This window comes from Cajanus cajan, chromosome 10, assembly GCF_000230855.2.
Source record: "Cajanus cajan strain Asha chromosome 10, NIPB_CcT2T_4, whole genome shotgun sequence".
NCBI classification, from domain to species: domain Eukaryota; kingdom Viridiplantae; phylum Streptophyta; class Magnoliopsida; order Fabales; family Fabaceae; genus Cajanus; species Cajanus cajan.
In genome coordinates, this window is record NC_138526.1 from 1,713,067 (window position 1) to 1,732,565 (window position 19,499).

Here is a 19,499-nt window from a genome sequence, read left to right on the forward strand (position 1 = left end):
TCTATTTTTATACACTATTTTAAAAATATTTTTTTTATCATTTTAAGCTCCATCTTCGTTAAGATAAATTGGTCTACAAAAAAATTCAAACCCGATTATACCTACCCGCTTAAATCCGAATCCGTTTCAACCCGAACCGCCTCAAATCGAAAGCTCAGTCGGTCTGATATGGGTCACATTTTTTCAAAGTCGGTTTACAACGGGTTGAACATTTTTCACCCGAACCCGACCAAACCCACCCGTTGCTCACCCCTATAATAAAGTGACATGATATAATAGAATAAAAAATTGTGTACGTATTAAAAATAAGACTTGAATTTCTAATCTTTTAACTCCAACTACGTACAGTTCTAAATAACAAAACTAACAATTTATTTTTATTTTAAATTATATGAAAGTGTTCATATATATACCGAAAGTTTCACATGTTTTGCTACTATTAAATAAAATAAATTATATATATATATATATATTAATAGTAATAATATTATTGATAAATTAATACTAATAAAATAATTACTATATAAATATATTATAATATGTTACTTCCTCATCTTATAATATCGGGAGTTTAAGATTTTTACATATAAGTTAAGAATTACAATGAATGTATGACTTTTTTTTATATATAATTTTATTAAAATAACTCACTTTATCAATAAGGCATCACTTCAATTAAAAGTAATTGAATAATTTATAAAGAGATCAATTAATAAAAAGTTAATCATTATTATATTAAAAAGTGAGAACATTACTTATATATTAGAATATTTTTCTAATGCTAAAATTGTACATAATGTGGGATGAAAAATATTAATTTTTATAATATTTTAAAATTATGTAATTACTAGCGTATTTAAATATATTTATATAATATATAAATAAGTTACCACTTTTTAATTTTTCACATGAACACTTATTTATTCTTTAACTTATTTATCTATATTCGTTCAAAATATTTTTATTTTTACTCCTATTCGTCATTCTTACCATAAACTCTTTCTTAATAACTACATATTATCTTCTTTAATAAAAAAACACGATGAAATAATTGTTTTCTCTAATTAAATAAAATTATCACTATTATCTTTTTAGTAATCTTTGTTACTTTTATTTTTTAAATTAGTATGTAGAGATACATAGAGTTTTTTTTTCCCTTTTACACACTCAAGGACGGAGCCAAGGGGGGACCTACGGGTGCCACGGCCCTCCCAACAATTTTAATTTTTTTTTATATTTGTTTTTATATGCTTTTGATACTTTAATTTTCATTTATTATAAATTATATATTATTTATTCTCGGCCCCCCAGTATTGAAATCCTGGCTCCGTCCCTATACACACTGATTGTATAATTTTTTTTTTATCCTGCTTCTAGAGATCATTATACTGCTTATAAATATTTCACTCACTATTATATAATGTCTTTATTTTCTCTATTTTTTATATATTTTATATTGCTATTTATTATATATATATATATATATATATATATATATATATATATTTTAGTATTGTAACTTGTGTAAAGCACAAGTTAAATGATTATTATACATGACTAAAATTTATAATAAATTATATATACAAATAAATATTATGTTTAAATAAATAAATTATATTTAATTTTTTATATATATAATTAGATATTTTTTAAACATGTAAATTATATTTAAGATTTATAATAAATAATTTATATTATAACAAAAAAGTTATTTTTATTTATTGATAACTTATTTTATAAACTTTGAAATTTAATTGACAAATAATTATAATTAATAAAAGTTAAATTAAATAAGAAGTTAAAAGAATATTCCCCTACAAACCTTCTTGTCTAAAAATATTTTCTTAGAAATGCACTAGTGATTCGTATTTAATAAATAGAGATTGATATTATACAACATATTTATTTTCTCTATTTTATTTTATTTTTATATTTTACATTTCTATTTATTATATATATATATATATTAGTATTTTAATATATGTAATACACATGTTAAATGTTGATTATATATAACTAAAATTTATAATAAATTATATATACAAATAAAAATTATGTTTGAATAGATGAGTTATATTTAAAAAATTTATATAAATAGATATTTTTAACATTTATAATTTTTTTTTCTAGATTTATGATAAATAATTTATATTATAACACAAAATTATTTTTATTTATTGTAACTTTATTTTAAAAATTTTGAAAATTAATTGATAAATAATTATGATAATAAAAATTAAATTAGATAAGAATTTAAAAATAATCTTTGCAAACCATTTCGTCGAAGAAAAAATCCTAAAACTGATGTCGCGCTAGATAGTAGTTCATGTTTAATATATAATCTATATCTATATTTGTAATATCCTGTTTTTTGATAAATTAATAATAATATAGTTGTTTAAATTAATATTTATATTATAGACTTAATTAATTTATTAATTAGGTTTATAATATAAATAAGGAATTTTTATAAGTAAAATAAAATGGAAGTGTTTTGGGTTATGTTGGTTTAGTGGATTTGGCTCAAGAAGTCCATCCCAAGTTAGACTTAAGGATTCATAGAGAGGGGATTAAAGAGAGAATACTTCAATGGTGTGTGTAACATCCCAAACACACCAGAATGAGAGAGATTCATAGATTGTATATGTGTGAAACTATGCATTTGAGAATAACTTAAAACAATTAATTTGTGCTTGATTTAAAGAAATTTAGGGATGGATGACCTTTTAAAAAGTTTCCTAAATAGCATGCGAGTGAGGACAAAATACATTGAATAGTCTTGTGTTGCTTTGTAGGGTCAATTCATGATCTAAAAGTAACCAAAGATATAAAAAAAGTATCCTAGCAATGTGTTATGCATTTGTGAATTGTGATAATATTGTGATTATATCCATGCATATATGCACATAAAATTAATAACATAAGAGTGTATGTGCCAAGTATCTCTAGCTGTGTGTATTGAAGTGTGTTGTATTGTGCTTGTGATGTACTCTTAGTATTCTAATTGACTTTCTAATATATACCTTAACATGTGTAAGATATATTCAAACTCCGCTTTATGTTGTTTGTTTTCTTTCTCTGAGTTGATTGTCACATATGTGAGCATGATCACATTGAGTAGAATGAGATTGTGGAAGATAAATCTTAGGCTTTTGCTCTATTGTCAGGTCACTTTGATAGTTGTGACATCGAGGTTAAGATTAGTTAGATTTATTTTAGTTTATGAGCATATTTATTACTAATAGTTTTTTTAGTTTTCCTTGAGAACTTTTAAAGGTTATTTTAATATCTAAACTATCCTTTTTATTTAAGAACTTATATTTTTATTTTATTCTTGAGTTTTATTTAGTAAAGTCATGAGATATGAATCCTTTTGCCAAATGAGTATGAATTTATTATATTAAATTGGGGTATTTTATTTATTATTATATTAAAATATTTTAGGTTAAAAGTGTCAAATAATTGTTTAGTAAAGGATTCAAACTCAAACCTTTTTCCATATTTAAAGTCTTTTAGTACCACTAAACCAATTTTCATGATTAAAATTGTTGTCGCAATTTTATTTTCATGATTAAAATTGTGGTTGCAATTTTGGTGATAATATCTATAAAAAATTTTAGAATTATCAACAAATATACATCTTTCAAAATTAATTTGCCAATTTATCTGCCGATTTTACACCCGTCAGAAATATTTGTCAATAATTCTAAACTTTTTGACAGACTTGGATTTGTCAAAAAATATCCATCAATAATTTGCATTTTCTTGTAGTGATATATATGTGATTTAAATAACTTTTATAATATATATTTAATTATATATCTGTGTGTCTGTCTGTCTTTGTGTGTGTGTGTGTGTCTGTCTGTGTGTGTGTGTGTCTATCTCTGTGTGTGTGTGTGTGTGTGTATGTGTCTGCGTGCGTGCGTGCCGCATATGTGTGGGGGGGGGGGGGGGGCGTATAGAGTGGGGAAATAATGGTGCACGAGTTAATGACTATTGTGGATTGTGTGTGTGTGTGTGTGTGTGTTGATTAGTTGATTAGTTGTTCGAGTTTTAAACTTTGACTAATAGTGTTGTGGCGTATAGAGTGGGGAAATAATGGTGCACGAGTTAGTGACTATTGTGGATAGTACTCTTAAGTGTGTCGATTGACTTAACCCTCAAAACTACTTTTCCCCATGTAAATACTCTCTTTTGACCATAATGCTGAACATGTCAAATGTAAAGAAGTTTGTAGGGCTATACATCTATGGGTAGTGAGGGAAACAAGGTGAGCAATATTGGAAAAATTACTCCACTTGCATGCTACATCCTTTGATCTTCATCCATGGCACCAAAACTTTAAATGAAATCTTCAAATGGAAGACAAAATGATGGAGAAGGTTGAACCACTCTTCAAGGAAAAGATGAGCCAAAAAGTGATGTTTTTGTCACAAGGAGGAGTTCCTTGATAAGAGAACTTAGGAGTCACACTTCTCTAGAAAAAAATTTAAGACTTTTGAAGGGAGAACCACACCAGATTTTTACTTAAATGCCCAAAAGTGGCATGTACATACAAGACGGTTTTATATACAGACTAGTTGAACTTAGGGAACAAGGCTAAGCAAACCAAGGTCTAGAAATGAACCAAGGTTTGATAACTAAGGTAAAGTGGCGTGCCATATTTGAATTTCAAATTCAAATATAGGTGTCTAATGTCCACCATGTGCCATGTGCTACATGCTCCTATGTGACTTAGATATCTAAAAGAACCTATAGTGTGAATAGTATGACTAGTATGTGGAACATGTGACTAAATAGATTTGTATAGATATGGTAAAGTGTAAAATAACAACATGTGGACATCCAATTCATATGAATAGGAACCAAATCCATAAGCCCATTTAGTTATATTTTCTTCATATTAGTTACACCCCTAAACTATTAGTTACACCCCAAAGATGAAAATACAAGGAAATAACATCCTATACTACTTATATACACTACAATAATTGAAAATGTGGGTTTAGGCTTAACCAACCTCACAAAACTATTTTATAAGGTAAGAATTCTTTCCCACTTATATATATATATATATATATATATATATACTATTTTTGTAATTAATATTATTAATTGATATGAGATTTCTACTAAACTGGATTGTAAAATGAAGTTGTGCCGATATAGGATGGGTTTCGGAAAGCCCAAATATACTTTGAAGCCAAAATGGCTAAAAAACTATATTGGATGGGGTTGAATTGAATATTTATATTATATATTATTATTATTTTTTTTATTTTGTCTCCTTTAAAATAATATAATAGTGACACATGAATAACTATCCTCCATTGATTTGCATCAATTATATATATATATATATATATATATATATATATATATATATATATATATATTCATCTACAGAAATCATTATTGACAAATGAAGAATCTTAATATTTATTTTATAATATTATTTCTCTTTTTTACTTGTTCTTTACTGTAAATGTAAATTTAACTTATGTATTGTAGTTTCCTTTTAAAAGTCTAACATGTGTCTAACTAATAAATACTATTTTAATTGTATCATTAGTTTGATGTAAAATTTTCAACAATTGCCGGTGAAAAGTGTTGGTGCTTTATGGCACATTTAGTGCACAAATTGATTGAGAATGGGTGTGAAGGAGTGAAGTGCAAATACTATTTGTAGGGTATAGGGAGCCTACTACATGGCATTTATATTGACCCAAAATGGCCATTTTTTATATGTTCCCCAACTAATAAACACTATTTATTTAAGAAAAACAGCTGATCATGCATCTAATTTTGTTAGCTATTTAAGTGAAAAATCGCTAACGAAATGATGTTCAAAATTTTGAACATGGCTCTGTAGTCATATGACCATGCTTCTACTAAAACTATAGGACTCCATTGTCCGGTTATTTCGCTTTAGAGGCTTTCTTCTTTGCTTCAATGTCAGACAAAGAAGAATGTGATCATACGTTGACTTTATCAAAAGGTTACAAAATCTATTAAATCTGGACTATAACTGAATATAATTATATTGCCATTAATTTCCAACATTCCTGATTCAAAGGAAAAATATACCATACATTGAGCACATAATTTCATGATTAATGCATGGTTTTCAACTCACTTCAACGTTCCTTTCTTCGTACAACATATAGGATCTGCCCCAAGCTTAATGCATGATTCAGAGGAAAATGACCATACATTGAGCACATAAATTAAATTTTAAAGTAACTTGATCACAAAATACAATCAACGCATCAATTACATACCAAAGCCAAAAGAAAACCCTTTCGGAAAATTTAAAATACGAAAGAAAGAAAGAAAGAAAGAAAAGCCACTTTTTCATTAGTATATGTTGTTGTTGATGAAATACAAAGCATTGCTAGTCTTCCTTGCCACATCCAAAATAATCTTTCTGATTTTTCCCCTCAAAGTGGCATCAACGTTCATCTCATCAAACCCATCTGAGCACGTTTGATCATTGGTGATTGAAGCACTCACCCATGTCTTTATGTTGCTAATCTGAAACTCTTTATCAACACCATCCAAATGTCCCATGGCATCAAGGGAATCTTTGAGTTCACCAATGGAATCTTTGACATTGCCAAGGCAATCTTGCACCACTTGTTCAGCAATTCCTGGGAAATTGTTGGTGCTCAGAATCTTTGATATGGCGGACGATGCTCTATTTGCTGCCTCTAAGGCAAGGGAGAGAGACACGTTGCATAGCCTCAGAGGATCTGCTTCAATTTCTGAAGCATAGGGGGATAAGGAGCTGTAGCATACTGTTGGATATGTTGTTGAATTGCAAGAGGTTATGATGTAGTTTCTGAAGGTTTGAGTGTAATTTGATGGAATGGTTGTGTTGCCGTAATAGGAGGGAGTGTAATCAGTGTTGGTTTGAGTGGAATTTGTGGGGGTGGTAGAATTGTAATCGCAAGATGAACTGATGTTGGATTTGGCTAGAAGGATGAATGCAACAATTGTGAGAACTTGGTGGAAAGCTAGTTTCAAAGGGTTAGCTTCCATTTTAGAGATCTCAGATACTTCAATCTTCTTCTATGCTTTTAATGTTCCTAGACTTTGGTTTTCATGATTTATAGGTGTAGTACTCCGTGAATATTATAAGCCACGTCCCTCCCTCGTAAAATTGAAATTTTCTAAAAATATTTCTTAGTCAACTAATTAAAAATTGATAAAATAGTTTATGTATCAATAATATAAGAAGTTTTACGGTCATCTAATAAAAATGTTTGTTATGTATAATAAATTTCTTAACTTCAAAAAATTATTTAAAAATTGTATATATCATACCACGTAGTTAGTTAATGTAAAACAGTTTTAGACATTTTGTACACGGTTATTAAACTCTTAACATCTATTAAAATAATTATTATAAAAATAAATAAACTTATCACATACGATAATATTTTATAAGGTAATTTAGTTTCGACTTTTCTATCGTAAAATTTGTTATATAATTTTAGAAACAAAATATATTTATCAAAAGTTTTTAACTAAAAAATTTCAGTATTTATGTTTCTTAATTAAGAATTAGGGTTCGACATTTAATTTCGGTATAGAGTTGCAATTAGAAGTATTACTTTATGTATGACCCAATGTGAAAGGATACTTCCTTAAATAACAAAACAAAGTAACTATAATATTTAAATAAAATACAATCCTTAATATTATCTTGTTCTTGTATATATAAGAAACAAACGAGACTATTATTTTGATCTTAGGATGCATATTTGATAAAATTTATTGGATGCATATATGAAAGGTTATAAACTTTAAGTTGAGAGTAGAAAACATGAAAACTTATAAGTTAATCGATAGAATCAAAAGTGTTTAATAAAATTAGTGAATAAAAATAAAATGACATGAAAAAACATGTTTAGTTATTTGAGATATTTTTTTTCTTCAAATAATTAGTTAGTTGAGACATGTTTAGTTATAAATTAATGTAGGTAATTAAAAACGAAAAAAAAAACCTTGTAGTCTATATATAAGCTAGTTTATTTTCACAAGTTACTTCAAGTGACCTAACTATAAGCTATTAAGTAATTTTATGTACCAATATTTTCTTTTTTAATCAAAGTAACTTATAAGTTCCTCAAAATAGTTTAAAATTTAGTCCAATGTCTACTAAACATACTCCTATTTATAATAAACATAGGTATACGTTTAAGTGTATTAATTGATAATTTTATAAGTCTTTTAAGGAGTAGCTTATTCATTTTTTGTGAAATTAGTTATATTTATTAGACCATTATTCATTAATAAAAAAAAATATTCCTTGATTTATAACTAATATTATTAAATATAATTATCATTGATACTATTTAATTCTTTGAGTCTTTTTAAAAAAAATTTTAAATTGTAATATTATTAATTAAAACTAAATAAGTTAATAATGTTTATTGATATTAATGAATTAGGTATTATTTGTTGTAATAATTTCTTATATTTTAGATATTAGTAGAGTCATTACTTTGTTACATTCTGCAAATATTATACTACATCATAACTCCCCTATTGAGTTGAAGAGATATATATCGCCAACTGGCAAGATATCGAGGGAAAAAAAACAAATAAGCTTCCATTATTTACACGACACGTATCAAATTCAGAGCTTCAAAAGTCTATAATCTGATTTAAACAAAAAAGTCTATAATCTGAATCTGATTTATTAACCTCAATGAACGTGCAGGCATTTCACGTTCGCATGCGTGAAACGCTGCATAAAGAAAGGAAATGACAATTGGGATCCCAAATTTATAGTGATAAATAATAATTTTGTCAACAAAGAGGCTATATGTATGGTTGAAAATATGTTGTGCCTTGCGACTTCTATGTCAACTATTTTTTAATTTCATTGAAAAAACTAAATAATTCAGTCTAAAATGATAATTACATATATATGCGAAATTTAAAAGCTGGGATTACCTTAAAAAATATACAACAATTTAAAATTCAACGCAAAACGAAATGACAATACATTCAAAAGGTTTGAGTAAAATAGTATTTTTGTTGTATATCAACAATTTAAGTGTTCGTGATCGGGCTACAATAATAAATTTGTTTAAAAATATAAAACCTTACCTATGACTTAGCCTAATTAGCTTTGTCAGCTAAGGTTATAATATATATATACCAAGGTACTGAATATATTTAAAAAAGAAAGTCAATATGCTTGCTGCTAATTGACACATGCGTCCCACTTTGAAGTAGTGTCTTTTTTTTTTCCCCCTCAATTCTTATTTACATTGTTGTCATTTTTTTTAATGAGTAAAATGTTAGATGGAGGTGACATCTCCAAGACTATCAAGAAAGGAGAACAATGACTTGTTTGTCCTTATACCAAACAATAATGTTTTATTGATGATTAGACAAAGTTTAATAATTTCTAGTTTGATGTAACACTGCTTTATTTATCAAATTGAGTGTGAGCAACAAAAGTCCACAAGAGAAATTTTACATTGTTGTCATTAGTCATTAGTCATTGGCATTCAAGTTCAAAGATAATTAAGAAATTTAGGAAATGTTTGGGGTGATTTTATTTTATTTGATAATTATTGTTTGGTTAAATTAAATTTTTAGTACCTCTATTTATTTTTAGGATTTAATTTAATTTCATTATTTTTAAAAAGTTTAATTTGATCTTTTAATTTTAAAAAAAATTTTAATGTTCCATTTTCATTCAAATTTAGTTCCACTTGTAAGGCATGTCTCAGGACATCAAAAGTCGACTTGGTGCTTTGAAATTTCATTTTTGTCTGTGTTAAAATAATGCTTGGGCCAGTGGAAGTCATGCAAGCACAAATTAGTCCTTAGTTACCAACTTGAGACATTACGTGAATTATGTCCATGGACAAAAAAGATGGTGACACCAAATTGAACATTTTAAAATGTGAAGAATTATATAATTCAAAAGAAACTTATAAATAAAGTGTAAAATACTAAAAAAAAATCTAATGAAAAAAAATAGCATGGGCAACCATTAATATCATTGTAACACTCTCTATCCTGCATGTATAATTATAAGAAAATATTGTACTTTAATAACTTCAAATAAAGGTAAAAAGTATCACATTTGAAATTCAAATTTTAAATGAAACACCTAACTATTACTTTAAACCTCTTATATGAAGAGGTGTACGACTCCAATAAACAGTCGGCCGTCCGAAACAAGGAAAGCTACTTCGCCTTATCAGTTGGTCGCGATGAATAAAAAATAGGAAGAGAAGAGGTGTCGGCTTCATGGTGAGAAATTGACACAACTGCCGAAACGCCTGCATAGCGGTCTAACTATTGGGATGAAGTTGCATTGGTGCCATGTTTAGGAGCCGAAGCACGCCTGTAAAGAACTCATCAAACGAGAGGGTCACTCATAGATCTCGAAACAGGTAATCATATACATAAAAGAACTGATATTTACAAGTTCCTTGGTCCAAAAATACAAAGTCAGGATTCGTCCCTCCGTCATTTCGGCTCGACTGAAAGAATATAGGAGACGGCTCTTCGCCAGATCAGAAATTCACGAATTTCTCGGCAGACACCAACAAGGCTATGAAATTCCTATTGGTATAACGCAAATATACACTACCAACCTCTCCATGCACCCATTCATAGCCTGAAATACTAATAGGGGGAACTGTCGAGATGATGACCTAACTGTATTTGTTCGAGGCCGACGTAGAATCACTAGAACTTTTAGAGGATGATCCCAACCGTGTCTCGGACGAGGAAGCCACACTCGTTTCCCCAGAAGAACTAACCCGTACCACTTCGGCATTCCCATCCCTCTGATGTTTGCCATGGTATAACTCACGTACCTTTGTAAAAACCTGCTCTTGGTCTCGGTTGACTATCTCAGTCTCGATCGCGGATGCAAACTTGATCTCGGTCTCGGCTCGGATTAGTTGAATAACTTGTGAGCACATTAGTCCCTACCACACACCTATTTATACTACTTCATGGGACGAGAATACCAAACGACGCATCTCTAGGAACCATTGGATCAAACTGATCCAACGGTCCAAAAAAGACAACTCTTCAAATTCTTCACCTTTAATGCCCAACCGTTATGTTCGAAACGACACAACTACCCTCTACGTCGCTTCGTTCCTCAAAGCTAGGGGGCTTGTGTATTGAGAGGAACAAGTCAACCACGTGACATGGCACGTGACACACCATCTCGACCATCGAGATGACCGAGACAGGTCGCATTATCAAGGCACAATGATCTCGGACATGTTAGCCAACCGAAACACAAGAGGACTTCTATATCACTTGTTGAACCACAGCTCTCGGACGCTTCGGCGGCCGAGATGGCCAAAGCTGCAAGGCCCCTTGCGTACAAGACGTGATGACCCCGACCGTGCTAGTAACCTAACCGAATTAATAACAAGAACGTCTTGGCTCGGTCAGGGGCTGAGATCCGAAGGCACGACCTTGTACAAGACTTTCACGTTTAGGTCACTCCACACTTCTCGACTCGGCCAATAGCCGAGAAAGCTTAATACCGTGAATAGAACAATGATTGATCATGAGTAACAAGGACAAACACATGATTAAGGCATAATTAGTCATTGAGCATCGTATTGCCTAATTTGGTAAATGTCAGAGGAGGCCCACCACACGTAGGGCCCATTATAACTAGTATAAATAAGTCACACAAAATGAGGTATGGTTACTGTTCATTTTATTACTATCGATATTCGTGTTTGTCCTGACTTGAGCGTCACAGTGCCTTTTGCAGGTACCTCTCCCACCAGAATATTCGATCGGAGTTTTCGTTCGGCCTTCAGACTACATGAAGATTACTAGTGTACCCTCAGACAGGTACACGTATATTAGTAAAAATTTAAATAAACAAATAAATTGATAAAACAAATAATCAATATCTAAAATAAATTGATAAAACAAATAATCAATAGAAAAAAATGTAAAATAACAAAATTTGATGAATACTACGTACAATAAAAGATAATGAGTCATATGTCTTTGCAATATTCGATCTACTAGTTAATTCCATAATAACAGCAAGAACAATGTAATATTTCTTGTCATACATTTTCACAATAACTTTTTGCTATGCTTACTAAATTTCACTTAAAGTAATCATGACATATAATTATCGTAACATGAAGCATGGTCCTTCCCATAGAAGATTTGTCAAATATAGTTTGATCTACTCATTGATGATTGTTCTTGTTGATGGGGAAAAATAACTTAATAAAAAAATCAATAACATAGCATAATAACTTAAATATCCTTTTGTAGGAAGAAAGTTATTTAAAAAATGTATGAAGACATCTTGTTAACTCAGACATTAATGAGATGGAGTGTGCGCAACATAGCAGTGTACCTTAGAGGAGGTGGTTGTAGATGACCTATGTTTGTTAGCAACTTTTGTGATTTATCCCGAAAGCCTTTAATGTTATTATCTAGGATTATTTCTATAAGATTGCTATATTTTGTTATGAAGTAGGAAATATGTGGTGAGACCACTCATATACATGTGGCAACCGATTTAGAAAAAAGGGAGACATTACAAAGAGCACAAAGGAAGTGTAGCAGAATCATGCCGAGGTTGTTGCATTGAGGGACTGCAATTGGATATATTATAAGAATATGAATTCTTTTGTACATGCATAAAACTAATTATAAATTTAAGATAACATGCATTTAAATTACTGTGCTACAAATTTGTTGTCTTCTATTGTTAATTTAATATATTGAACTTTTAATTAATTGTCAATCAACATTATTCTCATGCAAGGATCATTTCGAAATAACTTAAGATTTTATTTGGACTGACTTATCTATAAGCAATAATAGGAAATATAAATAAAAATTAAAAAAATAAGTTAAAAATTAATTTAAGTCATACCAAAAAAATTCTATAAAAATTAAACCACAATTCATTCTAGCACAACCATGCTTCAGCTAAGCACAACCAACCATGCATGATATTTCAGCTGCATTCTTCGTCTATTTTGGCCCATATTTGTACACTCACTCCTTCTTTTGCATCTTCTTTACATGTTTGTTACACACTTATACCTAAAAGAAGTGAAATTTGTCAAAGAATGTGATCATAAAAAAGGTAAAATAACATTTAATTAAAAGCATAATAAAATGCAACAATTTGAGAATTTAATTAACACTTAGTTATTTTTTTAAGATAAATAAGCTTTCTTTCTTCAAGCACACACCCAACAACTTATCTATGATGGAGTATAGCACACTACAATTAATATTTAGACTCCTAAGAAAAAAAAATAAATGATCATAATCTAAAATTAAACTTCAGGCGATCCTCTTCAATTATCGATAGTGCTTACATATAAATGGTATCACTCTACTATTTGAAACTTTGTTATGTAAAATAATTTACGTACACAGGGTCAATTAATAAAAGTTATTTAAATATAATTTTTAAAATAATTATTACACAAGTAAATCTAAATATAAAAGTGATCAATTTTACTATATTAATTATATGATTAGATAATAATATACAGCTATATTTACGTTGTGAATGTACCCTAATTTGTTTATAGGTTCACTGCATTATAATTATAATTAATGTTATTTCATTATTAAAATGTTGGAGACCTAGTCGTATAACTCCCGTAATACTATTAATAAGTTTTAACCGTTTATGCCAATTGTTGCTCGTATCATAAATTTTCAAAGTATTAATTAATTAAATCAAGCTTTCTATCACTATATATATATCGGTACGTTGTAAAACATGAAATTAAATTAAGTTATTATCTGTACACTTTAAAATTTTATTTTGATGCATATATATATATTCAAAGAGATTTTTTTGATGAGTTTGTACTAACTTTAATTCAAGAAACAAAATTTTGATTCAAATTAAACACCACTAAACTTCATATAACTACTAAGTGAATACTGTTGTTTTATATGAGAATCTTTAACATGTTATCATGTCCGGTAATTTTGGAAATGTCATCTTTTATTACCAAAAAAATTAAGCTACCAACTAATATGATTTTAATATTTTAAATGAAAACAAGTTATATCCATGCACGAACGCGTTAATACATCAGCATATATGTTGGCTATAAATTGCTCGAATTTTTCCTGCATATATATTTTGCTTATTCCTGAAACTACTGCACATGGGTTACGTACGTGCCCTTAAAATATTTCTGATACACTATATGCTTGAACATAACGCATACGAGTACAAGCCCAAAAAAGTGAAAATCATTACTACGTTCAAAGAAACTACTCCTTCCTCTGTGCTTGAAGAAGTCCACTGAAGAAAGGATAATGTATTCAATATTCTTTCGCCGCATCCTACATGCATGTGGATATATAGCATACAACTTGAGGCCAACTCAACCATATTACCCTCTAAATCATACTTAATTTGTGTGTTTCTAATGTCATAGCCGTCACGAGTACATTAATAAGTAATCTTCAGAGGATGTCGCTCTGTCAAGATCACAAGACACTTATTTTTCTTGCGATTACAATTAGACTTGTATCCACTATGAGATGTTAAGCAAGCCCTAATCAAAAACTAATATTTGTTTTTATACCTAATAAGATTTTCCTCCCTTGCAATTGCATTCACAGTTTGTATCTGTGTCATTCTTCATTAATATCATTTTCAATTCATAATCTGCCCACACGTTTGCCCGCTCCACACTCCACATATATCCATCCACCTAAGAAGTATATATATATATATATATATATATATATATATATATATGTTAGGACCTCTCATCAACCAAAACCAAAACCATTAATTACGTACAAACCAAAAACATCAAAGGTTATACATATTTGTGGTGCAAGTGCAAGTTCAAGATTCAACACTGATCTCATCATTGCTTCTTAATTATATATTGTTATTCTCGAGTACCAGCTAGAAATGGAAAGCCTCACACTGTTATTGCTGTTATGTTCCATTTTCTCAATAGCCACAGGTTCATCGAGCAACATAGATTGGTGGTGCAACCTAACCCCACACCCGGAGCCATGCAAACACTACATTACCACTCAAATGAAGAGCCACCATTTCACAATCAAGCACAGGACTAACTTCCGGGGAATGCTCGTTCAAGAGGCCCTAAACCAAGCCATCATGATGCAAAAAGAAGCACATGACTCTGACCGAAACAACTTGGCAACAAAGAACCACAGGACCGTACATGGTGATTGTTTGAAGCTGTATGAAAAGACCATCTTCCACCTCAACCGCACCCTTGAATGCTGGCATGTGAAGCAAGACTGTTCAGCAGTTGATGCACAAACATGGCTCAGCACTGCTCTCACAAACATCCAAACGTGTCAAACCGGAAGTGATGAACTTGGTGTTGAAGATTTCAAGGTTCCTGTTGTGAGCAACAATGTTACTGAGATGATAAGGAACAGCTTGGCCGTGAACATGGACTTGGTGAAACATGATGATCATGAGAAGGAAGATGGTGAGTTTCCAGGTTGGTTTTCGAGGCATGAGAGGAAACTGTTGCAGTCTTCATCGATAAAGGCAGATGCTGTGGTGGCAAAAGATGGTTCGGGGAATTTCAGGAGTGTGCAAGACGCTCTGAACGCTGCGGCAAAGAGGAAAGTGAAGGGAAGGTTTGTGATACATGTGAAGAAAGGGGTGTATAGAGAGAACATTGAGGTTGCTGTGCACAATGATAACATCATGTTGGTTGGTGATGGGTTGAGAAACACCGTAATCACGAGTGCCAGAAGCGTTCAAGCAGGTTATACAACTTATAGCTCTGCAACAGCTGGTGAGTCATGAAATTAGATACAGTTATTTATGCTTTGTTAGTGCTCTCCTCCATTTAGAATTAAAATTTTACTCCAAAATATATGTAAAATGAAACCTACATTAAATATAATTGTATATTACTGAAGTAAAATTCTAATTCTGATCCAAAAACAACACCAATTACACATAAAGAAATGTAACCAACATTGTTTTTAATGTACGCAAGAGTTTTCATATTTTCTAAGCATGCATATGTTGAATTTCAGGCATTGATGGCCTCCATTTCATTGCAAGGGACATCACCTTCCAAAACACCGCTGGTCCGCACAAGGGTCAAGCGGTGGCGCTCCGATCGGCCTCAGACCTATCCGTGTTCTACCGGTGTGGCATCATGGGGTACCAAGACACTCTGATGGCTCATGCACAGCGCCAGTTTTACCGGCAATGCTACATCTACGGCACTGTTGACTTCATCTTTGGCAATGCTGCAGTAGTGTTCCAAAATTGTTACATTTTTGCCAGAAGGCCTTTAGAGGGCCAAGCCAATATGATCACTGCCCAAGGACGAGGTGACCCATTCCAAAACACTGGAATTTCGATTCATAATTCTCAAATAAGGGCCGCACCTGACCTTAGACCTGTTGCTGACAAATACAACACTTTCTTGGGTAGGCCATGGCAACAGTACTCTAGAGTTGTGATCATGAAAACCTTCATGGACACCTTGGTGAACCCATTGGGATGGTCTCCATGGGATGATTCTGATTTTGCTCAAGACACACTTTATTATGGAGAGTACCAAAACTATGGTCCTGGAGCATCTACAACTAACAGAGTTAAATGGCCTGGTTTTCATGTCATTACAAGCCCCACAGAAGCTTCGCAGTTTACAGTCACGCGCCTCCTTGCTGGCCCAACATGGTTGACTTCTACAACCGTGCCATTTACCTCCGGTCTTTGAGCTGTTGCTACCTTCTTACACTTGTTTCCTCAATTATTTATTTAGATTTTAGTTATATTGTATATTTTCTGAAAACATATACAATTAATATTCTTTTGTACATTGTGTATATCGTATTATTCATATAGCGTTGTAACAAATTATTTGAAGAGAAACAACATTGGTGATTGGAACATTACAAATGCCACAAATTCGCAATCATTCTTAAACCTTACTGTTTTAGGAGCCTTGCTTATTAGGCGTGAAAACATGCCATGAGCTAGACTACGAAAAGCATGAGTCTAACCTATATCATAATTTTTATTCCACTTAAGTTTGACCTGTTTAAATATTACATGCATTTTTTTAAGGTCTGTCTCGACTAATTTAAAAGTCTAGTTCGCTTAAATGCTTATTAACTTGGCTTGTTTTAAAAAGAAATTATAAATAGCCTTATAGACCGTAGTACGCCAGAAAGAATTGATTGTATTGATAATTGATGCATTGAATTCAAAAACCCTAAAAATGAGGATGTCACAAATGCAAAGGGAACTTGCAAACACAATATTGGAGGAGTTTCAAGAAAGTAATTGATGGAGGACCATCCTTGAGGACACATGTGGGCCCCATCACTAGGTCCATGGCTAGGAGAGTTGAAGAGGAGGAGGGAGCTCACACACCAAGGGACACTCTCCTCATGATCATAGAGTATTTGTTCTCCCCTAAGCCTTATTAGTATAGGGTTTATTTTATTTTCTAATTTTACCCTTGTATTTTGAGGTATTTAGGACTTAGAATTTATTTTCTTTTGTATTTTTCATTTTACCCTTGTATTATGGGGTGCTCTAGATGATTAGAATTTCAATTTTGGGCTAGGGTTTAAAATTAGGAGGTGACACATTTTTTGGGTGTTCTTGGACCTATTTTTGGTGTTAGAAAGGCTTAGGCCCAAGTGGAGGGCAAAGGTTGCATGGTCTTATCATGCACCTAGATATAGCCAATCTAAACCCAAAGATTCCATCCTTGGCCACTAAGTTGCATCTAGGGTTAATTTGCATTTCATTTGGAGTGCATTTGTCTTGTGAATTTCGGCCATGCATACTCCAAATGCAACCCTAGATGCCTCCCACTCCTATAAATATCCAATGTACCGCACCTTGTAAATACTTTGGATTATATGATATTGAGTGAGCATTATTTGCCTCAACATCCCTTCCTGAGTCACTAGGTTACCTTTGGCTAACCTTCTCCTATCTCCACCATTGGAGAGTGAGAAACCTAAAGTGGCCTCCATCTACCTTTGGAGTGAGCCAACCTTTGAGCACCCAAACACTTCCGCCACCCTTCACCATATCACGCCTAGTTTCCTTTTCCCATCTTAAACCTTCCTTTGCCTAACCTTTGGTGAGCCTAGATCATGGGCAACGTGACTCCCTTCAACACATCACTTACAACCATGGAAGGAGAGTCTCCATCAAGTGGTATCTAGAGCCAAGGTTCATCAAGGGTAACATCTTGTCTTTTCTTTCCATTCGGTCATTGTCTTCTTTATTGTCTTTCTTTGTATGGCTGAATGCTTTGTGGTTCATATTTTGTTCCTTGTGAACCTTCCTTGAACATTTTAGGTTTCCATTGCTAGGTCATATCCATACTTTCCTATTTTTAGGTTGAGTCTCATATGAACATGAAGAACATGATAAACATGCCTTTTTGATTTTTTTTGAATCTTTTAAGTTTTGTCAAAGTCTTGTTTCCTATATTTTGTCAAAAAAAAAATTCCATGCATGTATGCCAAACACTTTGCATGAATGCATGAATCAAAAAATACCATGATGCATAACATAAGTGGGCGTGACATATAGAAGCTTTCTAGGGGTCATTCATGCATGCTTCTTAGTCCTAACATGTTCCTTGTATTTTTGAGTTTCCATGTGTAAAATGCTTCCTTGCACATGCATGTAAATTGCTGTCCACTTTTTCCTTGCATTCCACTTGTTATGGTCTATATTTGATGCTTAAAAACCCTAAAAGAATCTAAGAGGTGTGCTGGAAAATTTGTGCAAAACAACTTGTACTAGATAGTACAAATCTAATTCCACTCAAAAGATACCCTAAACACCTCTAAGAAACCGCCACTTGTCCTCCTCTCCTTCTCCTAAATTTGACCTAATTTCTTCCCACCCACAAGTGCAAAACCTAAGCAACAAATGGGATGAACATTAAAGAAAAGAAATTGGACCCAAAGTATAAAAAAAAAAAATTGACGTGAAAATAGAGAAAAAAAAAGAACAAAAAAAGAATTGACCAAAAAGGACTTGTTGCTAGACTTGTGGACTTGGACCAATACCTATGCTTTTCGGAGTTGGACTTAAGACCATTATTGAACCTATTTTGAGACTTTAAATGTGGCTGGACTGAATCATATAAAAGACTTAAGCAAGTGGACTAAACACTAATTCATTCTAGTGCCATTCTAGGATTACACTTTTGTGTGCTTCCTTTTTAATTGTGTCTTAATTTTAGTTTGTCTTTTCTTTGGCCTCTTTTTTTTTTGTCTCAATCAATTCTCTCTGAGTTTAGCCTTTCCTAATTATGTTTTTTCAGTTTTTATTTCTTGGACTCTTGCTCTTTGGGTTGGTTTCATTTTGAATGTAGGTGAAGAACCTATCTAGCAAACTAGCAAACCTTTGGTGGATTTGAGTGGAGGAGTGAATCGAATCCAAACCTAGTCTTTGGAGGGATTTACACCACACAAAAGGAGTGTTA

General features: G+C 31.6%; 2 protein-coding genes across 2 annotated transcripts; one reads left to right on the forward strand and one right to left on the reverse strand.

Annotated features, from left to right (window-relative positions):
* Positions 1-6,025: 6,025 nt before the first annotated feature.
* On the reverse strand, positions 6,026-7,103 carry LOC109818019 (pectinesterase inhibitor 4). The gene has a single exon (XM_020383399.3). The coding sequence runs from the start codon at positions 7,039-7,041 to the stop codon at positions 6,358-6,360; it is 684 nt and encodes a 227-aa protein (XP_020238988.1). The 5' UTR covers positions 7,042-7,103; the 3' UTR covers positions 6,026-6,357.
* Positions 7,104-14,817: 7,714 nt separating this feature from the next.
* On the forward strand, positions 14,818-16,944 carry LOC109794838 (pectinesterase-like). The gene is made up of 2 exons (XM_020354273.2): positions 14,818-15,812; positions 16,060-16,944. Exons 1-2 carry the CDS (start codon positions 14,942-14,944, stop codon positions 16,752-16,754), a joined length of 1,566 nt encoding a protein of 521 aa, XP_020209862.2. The 5' UTR covers positions 14,818-14,941; the 3' UTR covers positions 16,755-16,944.
* The last annotated feature ends 2,555 nt before the right edge of the window (positions 16,945-19,499 follow it).

Bases quoted from the DNA above. Each gene is read 5' to 3' on its own strand.
- LOC109818019 (XM_020383399.3), bottom strand. From the start codon at position 7,041: ATGGAAGCTAACCCTTTGAAACTAGCTTTCCACCAAGTTCTCACAATT.
- LOC109794838 (XM_020354273.2), top strand. From the start codon at position 14,942: ATGGAAAGCCTCACACTGTTATTGCTGTTATGTTCCATTTTCTCAATA. The intron at 15,813-16,059 runs GTGAGTCATGAA...GTTGAATTTCAG, and splicing joins TTATAGCTCTGCAACAGCTG to GCATTGATGGCCTCCATTTC.